This window comes from Sander lucioperca, chromosome 17, assembly GCF_008315115.2.
Source record: "Sander lucioperca isolate FBNREF2018 chromosome 17, SLUC_FBN_1.2, whole genome shotgun sequence".
NCBI classification, from domain to species: Eukaryota; Metazoa; Chordata; class Actinopteri; order Perciformes; family Percidae; genus Sander; species Sander lucioperca.
This window is the reverse complement of record NC_050189.1, coordinates 19262422-19277355: the sequence shown is the minus strand read 5'-3', so window position 1 is coordinate 19277355 and position 14934 is coordinate 19262422. Positions and strand designations below refer to the sequence as shown.

At 40.9% G+C, this 14934-nt stretch overlaps 2 protein-coding genes across 2 annotated transcripts in view; one reads left to right on the top strand and one right to left on the bottom strand.

The window, feature by feature from the left end:
- The window catches only part of LOC116064519 (Fc receptor-like B), a 32064-nt gene extending 18423 nt beyond the window's left edge, over positions 1 to 13641 (bottom strand). Inside the window, exons 1-2 of the mRNA XM_031319757.2 lie at positions 13396 to 13641; positions 147 to 263 (exon numbers count right to left, since the gene is read on the bottom strand). Coding sequence (XP_031175617.1) covers positions 147 to 177 — 31 coding nt within the window. The 5' untranslated portion in view covers positions 178 to 263; positions 13396 to 13641. The remainder of the gene's footprint in view (positions 1 to 146; positions 264 to 13395) is intronic.
- Positions 1 to 14934, top strand: part of LOC116064544 (zinc finger protein 239-like) — an 893026-nt gene that overhangs the window by 753306 nt on the left and 124786 nt on the right. The window lies entirely within an intron of this gene.

Sequence of the window (14934 nt, the reverse complement as noted above, 5' to 3'; positions counted from 1 at the left end):
CATTGTTTTACCAACCAGCTCAATTTGAAGTGAATTTTTAAGTGAATTGCCCTTTCAAATGCCTTTTTCAATAGCAGTATTCCTAATTCAATTAATAATTCCTGTTATTTCAACTGACAAACCCTGAAACATTAAGTTGAACTTACCCAGCAGCAGCTGCAGGGATGACTCCTCCATTTGAAATGTTGGTCATATGAGATCCGCACATTAGTATCTAACCAGACACATCGAGTAAAGCCCTCCTCCTTCCTCTTCTCGTGTCACTGTTGACGTTTTCAGGAATTTGTTTTTTTATTGTGTATTCGCATGTCAGAAAATATTAGGTAAAAGCAAATTCATGGCCTTTGAAACAGCACACCTCAAAAGGAACTAAATAAACGGTTTTGAACAGCTGTTATCAAGACATCAGGACATATACAGATAAATGCATCCACACCTTTGAGAGTCTACTTAACCTCCATGTCTTTGGACTTATCTACTCAAGGGGAAATTCTAAAACGCTTAACGTGAATGTGGTTTAATGTACCTAAAGGACGATCAATCATCACCAAATTTCTCATGGCCATATCTTGTCATGAACACTTAAGCCTGTCGAAAAAACTAAACCGAAATCCAAGGATTATAGAAGTTATCTCACGTTAACGTTTTCTGCTTCATTAGAGCCTATTGTAAGGAAAAAGCTTAATGTGGTTTAATGTACCTAAACGACGATCAATTATCACCAAAATTCTCTCTCATATTGCTCCTCATAACCACTGAAACACACATTTATCTCATGTGTGTCTCTATTTCGCTCATCTTAAAATGTTTCTTTAAAGTAGAGAAACAAATCTGAAAGAGTGAAGAGTCATAGAAAGTGCTGGCTCCACTAAAGAACCATTATTATTCTGTGTAGTAGAAAAATAATGGTTCTTTAACGGTTCTTCAGGGACTCAATGGTTCTTCATTGGTGAGTCATCACCAATTGAAGAACCTCTATATTTAGAGAATGGTTCTTCAAGCCTTTTATATGGTTCTTTAAAGTACTAAAGGTTCTTGGTATAGCCAAAAACAATGAAGTTAGGGCACCAACAATTATTTTCATTATTGATTAATCTGCAGATTTTCTCGATTGTTTGGTTTGCATATAAACATCAGAAAGCAGTGAAAAAGGCCCAGCACAGTTTCCCAAATAGTATTTGGCATGGATTGGTTTACTGCAGTGGTAAAAATACTAACAGGACTAGAAATACTTGGTAAATTACCTGCATTCAAAATGTTAAGTAAAAGTGCCAAAATTATTGATGGATTAATGTAAATGTCACTTAAATCTTGCAATTGAAAAAATTGGGTGTAATTGTATTTTCTTGTAACTAAAGACACCAAATAAATGTAGTGGAGTATTAAAAAAGGATTACACAAGAAGTAGGCCTATCCTGTACTTGATTGAGTAAATGTTTTGAGGTATAGGTCAAATTAGTTTATGCTCTTTTCCCCTCATCAATACTTCACAGACGCACGGACACACACACACACACACAGACATGAACGCACACACACACACACACACACACACACACACACACACACACACACGAGTCATGACACGGTATGGGAAGAGTAAAAAAAATGTTTGTTCCGTATCATTACATCAGATCATAGCCTGTCATATGTGTACAGGTTTAGCTTAGTTTAAAAACAGTCTAACGATTTTATAACGATTAAATAATAATAAGATTTAGGTTCGTTTTTTTAACGTTATTAAATATAAATCCAACACGCTATGCATTGCAAATATATACCGTCAAAGGACTATGGCGGGCGGAGACAGAAACACATTGAGGAGTGCGCTCTATCTGGCACCCCGCCCGCTGGATCTTCACACAAGAGAAAAACGAGCGCACCTCTTCAACTGGCGTAACCCAGCAAGTGTATCTCGCTGCAGTCTGCGGGAAGGCGGGGCTTGATGTCAAGCTTGGATGTGGACTGCAGCGTCCACATCCCATACGCTCGAACGGACCAAAACAGCCTGGTAGAATTTTTTTACTATGAAGAAAATAATTTGGATAAATGCCATGTTTTTTATTTTGAATCTTTTAATTTTATTTGAAAATGTTATATCTATAAATGTAAATGATCTGAAAGAAAACCGAATAGGCTAGTCACCAATTTAAAAATGACATGAAATTATATTTTAAAACCTTAAAAAAGGACTGACAAATAAGAAAGCCATCTGGACTCTGAACATTTACAATGCCTTACAACCTCTTTAATGTAAATTTAATGTGCCCCTTTTTCGTGTATGTATGTATGCATTTAATGTTTTCAATGTGTTTATGGATCTGTACATGAATAATAAAGTTTTTTGAAGACAAAAAAAAAAAACACAGCCTAGTAGTGAAGCTGATAGAGCCTCTTGATTCACATTAGATAGAAACTGATGATGTAGGCTAAACACAAACGATATTTCATGCAACAGTGAAGTTTTCATGTAGTTACTACTGATTTCTGATTTTGAAATGATATCCAAATTTGAAAAATGGGTCATTTTAAACCTTGTTAATATTGATGATGTGTTTAAACGGAAAACGAGCCATATTTAATTTATTTAGCCCTCAAAAGTAGAATGGTGTGTTGTTTCGTTATGGACTTTCATATCAAAAGCAAGAATTCAGTCACAACCAAATGTACAAAGGGACGATTTTACTTTAACAATTAACAGGTGAACCAGAAGCATACAGGTGAAACTCGAAAAATTAGAATATTGTGCAAAAGTTCATTTATTTCAGTAATTCAACTTAAAAGGTAAAACTAATTATATAGCCTTATTACATGCAAAGCGAGATATTTCAAGCCTGTATTTGTTATAATTTTGATGACTATGGCTTACAGTTTATGAAAACCCTCAGAAAATTTGAATATTGTGAAAAGGTTCAATATTTTAGGCTCAAAGTGTCCCACTCTAATCAGCTAATTGATCCAAACACCTGCAAAGGGTTCCTGAGTCTTTAAATGGTCTCTCTATCTGGTTCAGTAGAACTCACAATCATGCCAGATGCTCCTCGGATATTACCTGCACAGTAACACACCTGATCTAAGTATTTCAAAAGGTCGAACACACATACAGATGTCTAGATACAGTAAAATCGCTACGTGATTACCGTTATATCCGAGGGTTGAAGTTGCATTTTAACGGGGCAGTGCAAGTTGCGGCTGTGGTTTAGCTGAAGCTAACGCAGCCTGAGCTTTACACGTAAACTTGGGATGGGAGCGAAATAATTCAAAAGAGTGCCCATCACTGTTGACAGAGAGAAGGGAATTGTTGGGGCCTTGAAGGGGTGATAGAATGATTATATAGGGTATTTCACGCTGTTCCTTAAGGTCTCCTAATAGGGTATGTAACATTGGTTGGGCCGAAAATGTCTCTTTTGCTGTTTTTTGGCCCTAATGCTACCCTGTTAAATGGGACTGGACTGAAACGAGAGCTTTTCTGCCTTATATGGTCTGCTCGTGAATATTTAGATGAGCTGCACGCTGATTGGTTGAGCTTAGCACGCACACACACAGACATGTTCCCCTATGTGCCCATGTCTCCGCCTCCAACACACACACACACACACACACACACACACACACACACACACACACACACACACACACTTCCCCTCAGCGGCAGCTTTCTTCACACTGTCCGTTAATGTTCCAAAAACAACGTCAGACATGTCCAGGCATGCCTGCTATGCCGATAGCTTCAAACTTGATTTCTGCCCGGCTGACACACAAACTCATCAACTAACCTTACTGTACAAACCACCAGATACAGAGTTTCGTTACAGTCTATTCATCCTCCTGTGAATCGCGCGCACACACACACCAATGCTATATTTGAGGATCATATAGGCGATTTCTTGCATAAAAAAGGATCAGAAGTGAATTTAGTAATGCAAGAGCAGGGGAACAATGTAAAAAGTGTCTGAGATTTGCGCGACCTAGATTTAGAAGACTAACTGACCCCAGATCAGTTAGTGACCTATGTAAATTTTGGGGCGTTACAAAGATAGAAGGTAGAGCCAAATGAGAAGGAGTTGAGAAGTTGACGTCAACTTTTAGCTTTGTTCAGATTCGCCCGTTTTCAGAGGCAGTTTCAAATTGTGAGATTTGCAGAGGAAAGGGATGTCAATGTTCTATGTATGTCCTATTTACCCACCAAACTGTCGTTATTCAACTATGACTATTCTATCACCCCTTTAAAGAGGAAGTTTCCTGACATTAGCCTTGTCTTTTGCAGGAATCGTGTGCTGCATGATATTGAGTACTGGGTAAAAAAGCACAGGGGAGGAAGAGATGATGTAAAGGTACTCAAAGACCAAATTGAGCAAATAATTGATTCGGCTGACAAAGATGAATTTGAGGCACAATGTTGCAGATTAGCGAAGGGGTGGTCCGAGGAATTTGTCAAATACTTCAACAAGCATTTGGAGGAAGATTTAGTAGGGAACATGGCTTCCTTCTATATGAAACAATTTGAAGCATTCAAATCCAAAATCCCAACAAACAACATCAGTGACGGCATAAACAAAATGATCAAATCTCAAAATGAGTGGAAGGAACTTCCTGTTGATGCAATGGTTTTGTCTTTGTACTACATGCAGTCATACTTCCTCTATGAATTTCAAAGAGCCAGATGTGGGTTGGGGAACTACACTCTAAAGCGGGGTGTCCCTGTTGCTCTGAGGGATGTTAAGATGTCCTCATTCTTTCCTTTAGAGAGAACAGTGGAACGAGTCAAGTACAGTGTCAAAGATGAGCAATGTAGTGTTGAGAAACCTGCATCAAAACCTGCATCAAAACCATTGATGTCACAGACCTCCTTAGCAAGAACTGTGGTTGAGATGGGCCTGGTGAGTCGGAATTCATCTTCAGGGGTGTTCATAGTTAAAAGTCCAACAAATGAGTCTGTCCATGTTGTTCAAAACACCTCCAGCAGCACAACATGCTCCTGTCCAAGTTCAGGGAAATGTTTCCACATCCTTGCTGTGGAAATGGCTTCTGGGCTGCATTTACCCACAAAACAAACATATAGCCTTTCTTTGATGCGGAAAAGCGGTAGAGGGCGTGAGAGCAAATCTGGCAGGAAAAAACCTAGAACAAAGGACTATGATTACTCAGTCAATCCGGCCCCAGATTCACTCCTTTCACAAATGGATGACTCTTTGTCGCCTGTCAAGTCCCAAAAAGGGAATGACATTGATCATTGCAATACAGGCTCATCAAATGAACAGCTAGCCAGCAGCAGCTATGATACTGAGCATCCTGATATAGCAAGTTTCCCTCAGACAGACACTGTACCAGCAAATACTGAGACCAATACATTTGCTCCCTGGCTACATATACAAAACACCTGAGCCTAACTGGTCATCAGTATCTCGCAGAAGCCAGTGTCTTGCTCCAAAGATCTGGCTTGAAGGGGAGACTATTGAGCAGGCCATTGCAGGCTACAATGGTCAAGCGAAAAAAGGTGGACTCCGTTTTATGTGTGCCAACCTACATTTTCCAGATGGCTGCAGTTTCGAATTTTGGCCCAATTTTGCAGTTCTGTGCAGCACAAAAGGCTCTCAATTTTGACACGATATTGATGCCCTTCAACACAGATGTGAAAGGTCAGGCTTATACTGGTTTCTAGCTTCAGCAGATTTTAGGGATCGGGACATTTCCATCTACAATTCCATCCACAGCTCTGCAACTACAAACACTGCCTGTTCAACACTTCTCAAAGTTGTGGCCTGTATTTTCACGGCTGCTGAAGAAGATTTTCAGGTATCTAATTGGACTGTTACAGATGTCATGAATGTCCCACAACAAGGCAATGGATATGACTGTGGTGTTTTTACTATTCTCTATGCCTGTGCAGTCATCAGGAACTATCAATTAGGGCCAGTGGACAGCCACAAAGCCAGACTGTGGATCCAGTCTCTTGTTGAAGAGTACAAGCCAGGGAAACACAGATGGTCAGGCCTCTCCTAAAAAAAAAATCCTATGTCACAGGAGAAAGGTGCAGTCATATGATGCAGAGACGAAGGCTGTACTAGTGAGGGAGAGAGACTACAAGTCCACTTGGAAAAGGCTACAGATGGATCATGGTAACACCAAGAACTGGACCCTGTGCTACTCATCCAGATGTAAGGGTGATCCAGAATACAGGGATGAGTACATTTTGTGTGTAATTTGTAGGCGGTGGTTTCACATGAAGTGCATGACAGAAGATCGTGTAGTCATTGCTTGCACTGATTACCACAAATGTGTTATGTGCTCGAGCTGAACTGAACCTGGGCATTTTCATCTAACAAGCATACTGTGAGGGTCTTCCAGGCATTCATTGTCTTCCAGGCATTCATCACCTTTTCTTGTTTGTTGACTGAAGTCTGAGGGATAAAGCAAGAGACTGTTACAATAATTAAAAAAAGAATAGTTAATAGTTTCAATTGTTTACTTTTTTTACTAGGTGCAACTAGACCTCAACTCCCATGGTCTTTTAGTTTCCCTTATTCCCTAAAGCCGGAGGGGCCAGGATTATTTTTTGGATACAACTCAACCAGTTTTGCGTCTGGCGGGCAAGTTTGAGTGACGTCCATCCTTCCACTACAACTTTGCGTCTTGCAGGGTTTGTAAGCCCAGGGTATCGTCTGGCGACTGGGTAGGGCACTTGCACCTGGCAGTGCTAGCAAGCCAATGGTTTTGTAAATGGTGTAAATAGTTAATCAATCAATCAATCAATCAATCAATCAATCAATCAATCTAGGTTTGTCTTACAGAGGCTAGGCCAAACAAAGCCTAAGTTTAGAAATAACATACAAACATACAATGACATACAATTTCAATAGCCTACAATTTCGATCAAATTGTTGGTAATTGTCAATCACAAAAATCCTTCAATATGGTGAAGAATCTGATTGAACTCCCTTTCTAATATCAGTCAATTAAAGCCAACTAGTCACAACACCGCTTACAGCTGCTATTAATGTCGTCTGTAATAATGAATGATAGCATGTTTTAGTCTTACAAGCAGGCCCTAATGAAAGCCTATAGGTCTAAGTCTTGGAACAGTCGGTCGTTTATTCAGAATGTCCACAGCACAAACTCACTGTAATAACAGTAGGGCTGTAATCAACCAAAGAAAATCTTGGTCGACTGAAGTCCTGAAATTAAGCGTTAGATTAATTAGCTGCGCAGTACTTGGTTGCCTTGTACGCCTAAATGAATTATAAATAAACATAAAAACTAGTAGGCTATTTGCAGTATATTAAATAGTTTAACCTAATTATTTTACACTGAAATGACACACTCGAGTCTGTCTGTCTGTCAACTCTGACAGCGTTGCATCACGTGCACCTGCGCAATATCATAGCCTATGATTTCCAAAAATAGTACTATGTCATCTAGTGATATCAGCACAAGAACTGTTGAAGAATATGCATCATAATACTATACAATAAGACAATTGTTTTTGTTATATGTTATAATAACTGACAGACACTATCATTTCAGCAGCTCTGTGCATGTCCTTGCACAGAGCGAGGCTGAACATAGGAGCTCAGCTTCGCGGCTAACCCTGGGGGATGCTACCATAGTTGCGGGCGGGCGCGCCTGCAGTTAAACGATTATTAGACTAAAACATTAGAATATGCCAATTCTGATATGTTCATATAGCCTACTCAAAACAGACGGGGCAACCTAACGCAAACAAGTTAGCTTACTGTTTTTAGGTGATATGCCATATTTGTAGTTGAGCTGTGATATGCAAACTGTTGCTTGCAAACTTTGCATTCAACTTTTTTTCCATTATCTATTTTTGTAAAATGCTGCCACACTGCCGATGTCTTTGACATGGTAGAGGAGGACTGACTATAAATTAAACGCTCACGATTAAATAAATATTCAGCAAATCACCAGACCAAGGCCTTCTAGTACTTTCTTCATTCTGTCTCCAGTGGGTTGGGCTGATCCAAAAAGTGAAAACAAGGGGGGTGTTCTGAAGACAGACTGTTACCTGTGAAACAGGGGTGCTCTGAAAACACCCCCATTAGCAATTAGTGCTTTCCACCTGATGAAATTAACACGGCAAAAAATAATAATAATAATAATAAAAATTAAAAAAAATAAAAAGAAAAAAGAAAGAAATTAACACGGCAAAAAAATCGACCAATCAGAATTTTGGTCGAGCCAGAATGTATCGACCAATAAATCGACTAGTTGACTGGGAGATTACAGCCCTAAATAACAGTGCCATGGGGTGATTTGAAGAAAGAGCACAGATGTGGACTAATTTTTCTAAGACCATGATTAGTAATTAAATAGCATCGCTTGGTGTTCCATCATCTTGACTGTTGTCAATTTGAATGAAGGACAAACGTATACATGGACCTCCATATCTGTGTTAATGTCAATTTTGATCCAATTTGACTGCAGTTTCATGTCTGCTATGTTGCCCACACAATATTTCTACCAGCACAAACTTCACTTGTCCAGTTCATTCATTTGGTGTAGCTGCATAGAATAAAGCATTGAAGTCATTGTCAAATTTTCAAACAAGTTTTTGTTTTTATTGATCGTTGTTTAGGTACATTAAACCACGTTAAGCTTTTTCACATTAAGCTTTTTCCCCCTTAATGGAGCACAAATGCTTAATGTCAGCTAACGTCCATAATAATAGGACGTTGGGTTAGATTTTTTGACAGTTTTCAGTGGTTATGAGGAGCAATATGAGAGAAAGTTTTGGTGATAATTGATCGTTGTTTAGGTACATTAAACCACGTTAAGCTTTTTCACATTAGGACTAAAGCATATGAGAACCGTGGAGAGTCAACCCCCAGCCGCTCCGCAGCCCTGCAGCAGAAATGCTTAATGTCAGCTAACGTCCATAATAATAGGACTTTTGGTTAGATTTTTTGACAGTTTTCAGTGGTCATGAGGAGCAATATGGGAGAGAAATGTGGTGATAATTGATCGTTGTTTAGGTACATTAAACCATGTTAAGCTTTTTCCTTACAATAGGCTCTAATGAAGCAGAAAACGTTAACGTGAAATAACTTCTATAATCGTTGGATTTCGGTTTAGTTCTTTGACAGGCTTAAGTGTTCATTACAAGATATGGCCATGAGAGATTTGGTGATGATTGATCATTGTTTAGGTACATTAAACCACGTTAAGCTTTTTCACGTTAAGCATTTTAGAATGTCCCCCTCTCGGGAATACATTCTCGGTGTACAATTACCATCGTGGCAGTAGTTGACATTTTGGATCCTTTAGTTATCCAGACCAAAACCCCAAACTCACCTACAGCCTCTATAGCTAGGGCTGTTACACAACACACAATCCCAAGGGGTAATTTTTTTGTTTGGTATTTGTGCTGCTGTCACTCCAAGGCACTGCGTGTGAAAAAACCTTGTGCAAGTTCCACACTGAATCCACACATACTGTATATTAAAAGGTTTTTCGCCAAAATCTTCCCCAAAATTATGCATATATGCCTATTTTTAAAAAGTAAGTGCTGTAGTACAACCAACAGGGGGCTTTGTATTTGTTTAGTGATTTGGGAAGCACTAGGATCAATAACAGTGAATTTTTTTCCAATAAAAATATATTATAAATAGGCTGGGCCAGCTATTCAAAAATTAGCGGGTGTAGTATGTTGATAGGGAGACCCTAGATGTGTGGACTGATTTTGGAAGCACTAGGCTCAATGACATTGACGGTATTGAATTTTCATCCCAATAAAAAATCCTCAAAAATAGGCTGAGCCAGATTTTCAAAAATTAACAGGTGTAGTATGTTCAGAGGGAGGCCCTAGATGGGTGGAGTAAATTTGGAAGCACTAGGCTCAATAACAATGATGGTACATCCAAGATGGCGCCGCAGAATGGCGACACGGTGTGTTGGAGCGCTCTGTTTTGTTTTGTTTTGTGTTTTAACTTTGTTTCTTGCGATAGTACCCGTATCGCATTCACCAGTGAAGAGCTCGTGAACTTCAGGGGAACAACACCATCAGACTTATTTCCCACTTTTCTTCTCCCTTCACTGGAAATTTTGGACATTCTGGTCAAAGGTGCACTCACCTTTGCTCACGCAGCGAAACGCCGGAGGAGAGGGAAACGGACCGGTGCGCTTGTGTGTCTCCGCCAGCGAGGATTACGCACACCATTACCGGGAATATTCCTCTCTAACGTGCGCTCTCTGCCCAACAAACTGGAGGAATTACAACTGCTGTTGGTGAGAAACAGGGGCTTTTCTTCATCTGCTGTTTTGTGCTTAACGGAGACGTAGCTCTGTGGAATAATACCGGACTCTGTGCTGCAGCTGGCAGGCTTCCAGCTTTTCAGAGCGGACAGAGACACGGACCTCTCCGGCAAAACTAAAGGTGGAGGAATCTGTTTCTACATCAACAGCGGTTGGTGCAACGACGTGACAGTGATCCAGCAGCATTGTTCTCCTGACCTGGAGTATTTCATCATAAACTGTAAGCCTTTTTATTCACGGGGTGAGTGAGTGAGACTCCCTAGTTATTGTCCTTGGTGACTTTAATAAAGGGAACCTCACTCATGAACTCCCTAAATATAGACAGCATATTAAATGCCCGACCAGAGAGGAGAACATTCTGGATCACTGTTACACCACAGTCAGGGATGCTTATCACGCCGTCCCTCGTGCTGCACTGGGACACTCTGACCACGTCATGGTCCACCTGATCCCTTCCTAGTCAGAACTCCTACTCGGATAAATAATGGAATGCACCATAAGTACACAGAGGCTGTGATGTCATACATCAGCTTCTGTGAGGACTGCTGTGTTCCATCAAGCACCAGGGTGAGTTACAACAATGATAAACCCTGGTTCACAGCCAAACTCAGAAGGTTAAGGCTGGCTAAGGAAGACTCGTTCAGGAATGGGGACAAAGACAGATTTAAAGAGTCGAAGTACAGTCCCTGTCCCCAAGAAGCCAAGGACCACGGGACTTAATGACTTCAGACCCGTTGCCCTGACCTCTGTGGTTATGAAGTCTTTTGAGCGCCCTGTGCTTTCACACCTCAAAGCCATCACCGACCCCCTCCTGGACCCCCTGCAGTTTGCCTACAGAGCCAATAGGTCTGTAGATGATGCAGTCAACCTGGCCCTCCACTACATCCTCCGGCACCTGGACTCCGCAGGAACCTACGCCAGGATCCTGTTTGCGGACTTCAGCTCTGCCTTCAATACCATCATCCCGGCTCTGCTTCAGGAGAAGCTCTCCCAGCTTGGTGTGCCTGACTCCACCTGCAGGTGGATCACTTACTTCCTGTCTGACAGGAAGCAGCATGTGAAGCTGGGGAAACACGTCTCCGACTCACAGACCATCAGCACCGGATCGCCTCAGGGCTGCGTTCTTTCTCCTCTGCTCTTCTCCCTGTACACCAACAGCTGCACCTCCAGTCACCAGTCCGTCAAGCTTCTGAAGTTTGCGGACGACGCCTCCCTCATCGGACTCATCTCTTATGGAGACGAGTCCGCCTACAGGTGGGAGGCTGACCACCTGGTGACCTGGTGCAAGCAAAACAACCTAGAGCTCAACGCTCTAAAGACAGTGGAGATGGTTGTGGACTTCAGGAAGAACCCAGCCCCACCTGCCCCCATCACCCTCTGTGGCTCCACAATTGACACTGTGGAGTCTTTCCGCTTCCTGGGAACTACCATCTCCCAAGACCTTAAGTGGGAGCTGAACATCAGCTCCCTCGTCAAGAAAGCACAACAGAGGATGTACTTCCTGCGGCAGCTGAAGAAATTCAACCTGCCAAAGACAATGATGATGCACTTCTACACAGCCATCATTGAGTCCATCCTCACATCCTCCATCACCATCTGGTACGCTGCTGCCACTGCCAAGGACAAGGGCAGACTGCAGCGTGTCATTCGGTCAGCTGAGAAGGTGATTGGCTGCAATCTGCCGCCGCACCAGGACCTATACGCCACCAGGACTCTGAAGCGTGCTGGAAAGATTGTGGCTGACCCCTCCCACACCCCGGACACAAGCTCTTTGAGCCACTCCCCTCTGGCAGGAGGCTGAGGTCCATCAGGACCAACCCCTCCGCCACTAGCCTTCTAAACAAGGCCCGGAAACCACCCTGACTCTCCACCCTTGACTCTTCATGCCACTGTTCTCTCTCTGCTGTAATGCTGTTTGCTCTTTATTTATTTTTTTATTTCTTTAGATATTTTTCTTTATATTTATATCTTTATTTTTAATTTAATTTAATACATACTGTGTACATATACTTATACTTATATTGTTTAATATTCCATCTAGAGAATGTGTGACGTGCACCAACAACACCAAAGCAAATTTCTTGTATGTGTTAAAAAAACGTACTTGGCAACAAAACCCTTTCTGATTCTGATTGAATTTTCATCCCAATAAAAATTCCTAAGAAATAGGCTGAGCCAGCTTTTTAAAAAAATAGCAGGTGTAGTATGTTCAGAGGGAGGCTATAGATGTGTGGAGTGATTTAGGAAGACCTAGACTCAATAGCATTGACGGTATTGAGTTTTTTCCCAATAAAAATATATTATAAATAGGCTGAGCCAGATTTTCAATAATTAGCGGCTGTAGTATGTTGATAGGGAGGCCCTAGATGTGTGGAGTGATTTTGGAAGAGCTAGACTCAATAACATTGATGGTATTGAATTTTTTTCACAATAAAAATTCATAAAAAATAGGCTGAGCCAGATTTTCAACAATTAGTGGGTGTAGTATGTTCAGAGGGAGACCCTAGAAATGTGAAGTAAATTTGGAAGCACTAGGCTCAATAACAGTGAAGCCATTGCATTTTATATTTTTGTATCCACTTTCGGTTTTGCACTTTGTAGACGGTCCCTAGACGCTCAGCTGAAAGCAGAACGCTCACAGGGATGCATTGTATTTATCCACATATGTAGACGGTTCTTTTGGATAAAAACCGGGTTGTAGCTTGTTGTCTACCTTACTACGGTTAGATAGAGCTGCCTATTGTGTACGTAACACATTTCTTTTAAGATCTATTGAACCGCAAACCCGCGAATCTTGCGAATCTGCCAATTTCTGTCCAACTTTACCGAAGTCTCGGGAATCACTGTCCCGTTAACGGCACATTTTGTGTCTGTGGCATTGCTTTGACGTCGCTGTAACCTCCACTCATAAACGTTTTTATAACTTTAAAGCATTACATCTTCAAAATATACAGCCATGCGACACACCATTTGAAAGCTTAGCCTCTCATGATTCAATTAAGCCCACACACAAAGCATAAGATGATTTATAGCAGTTACACAACTGTTATAAAGTTAAAGAAAATAAAGAAATACAACCGTAGACTGCGCAGCTGGTGTCGAGAGTCGAGTGTGCATTCATACCTTTTTTCTTCTGTCTTTAGCAACAACGTAACAAAAACGTTTTTTTCCTACATCCCCAAGAGTCCAAGGAAATGGAATATCCAAGCCATTTTATCCAAATCTAGCTGTTTGCCTCACAATCTACGAGATACGAGATCGAATCACAATAAAAATAAAAATACAAACACTACTTCACGGCTAATTGCCAATGACGGCATCCATCTTATTCTCTGAAGCCTAGGAATCCAACAAGTCCTCTCTTGTCTCTTGACCTCCCGTCTATGGGAGCCGGAGTTTGGACGTTGGAAGCCCAATCATGGCTCGGCATTCGATCGACAGTTGCTTGAGCCAGTTACAATTCCATGGTACAAGACCCGCCTACCCTTTTAGCCAATGAGCTGAGGATTCCATAGACATATTGAAAGGCATTGAAATTTTAACCCTGTGATGGCTGGCTCCTTGTTTCAGCACAAACAGTGACTGTTTTCATGCAGAGCACTCCCTGAGCAATTAATAATTACTTATTTCTATATTTTTATGTAAATAGTTATCTCAAGTATGTGTGTGATTGATGTGGGTGTGTTTGTGTATTTGATAAGTGTTGTATTTTGTAGTTTGTTTTTTTTGCTTTGTACTTTTCATATGGAAATCAGAAAAATGCACAGACCTATCTGTAGAAAAATTCATATAAAATCAATTTTTGAGTCATTTGGCTTCTGTATTTTTTCTGTAGTAAGTTGAGACATGTGGCTATGGCCTTATGCATGTCTGTATCTCACGAGATGTGTTTACAGCAGTGTACTTTAATCATTTTACAGATGTATGACTTAGACGGAAATAAAAAACCTCGATTCTAGCCTCTGTAACTCTGTGTCAGTAAGGCCTAGAATCACCCTGACACGTAACAAAAGTAGACAAAAGTTGAGTGTTACCTTTCCAATGATGTCATGCACACCCCAGAGTGTCAACGTATATGGGAACTGAACCACTTTTAATTTGGGTATGACGTTTAGACCAAAAAGCTTGGAAATTCAAGTGATTTATAATTAAAGCGTAACTCTCGTATTTTCGTTTTTAGGTCAAATGGCCTTTTGAATGGGAGTGCTAGGGCCACTTTGATGCTAGCCTCAAAATAGTTATTTTTAAAACACTAAGAAGGCTCGACACAACATGATATTTTGCCTGAAGTATCACCAGGAGCTCTACACCTTAACTACACCGGTGACCAACGGATATACTAAATCTGTGGCTACTTGTTTTGATATAGCCTCGTTTTGACTGCAGAGGTGGCAGCAGCCGGAAACAACAACAGCTACGGTGAGTTGTTCAAAATCTCTCTTTTTAGTAAACTCTGGGTACACAAACAATGTTGTCAATGCTTTTATTAAGGTGTAGAGCCCCTGGTGATACTTGGAGCAAAGTCTCATGTTGTGTCGAGCCTTCTTAGTGTTTTAAAAATGGCTATTTTGAAGACAAATAAAGGCCGATATTTACTTAAAGTCATAGCGCCCCCTAGTGGCAACAGGAAGTAGGCCTAAAAGTCAAGGTGCTATACTTTAA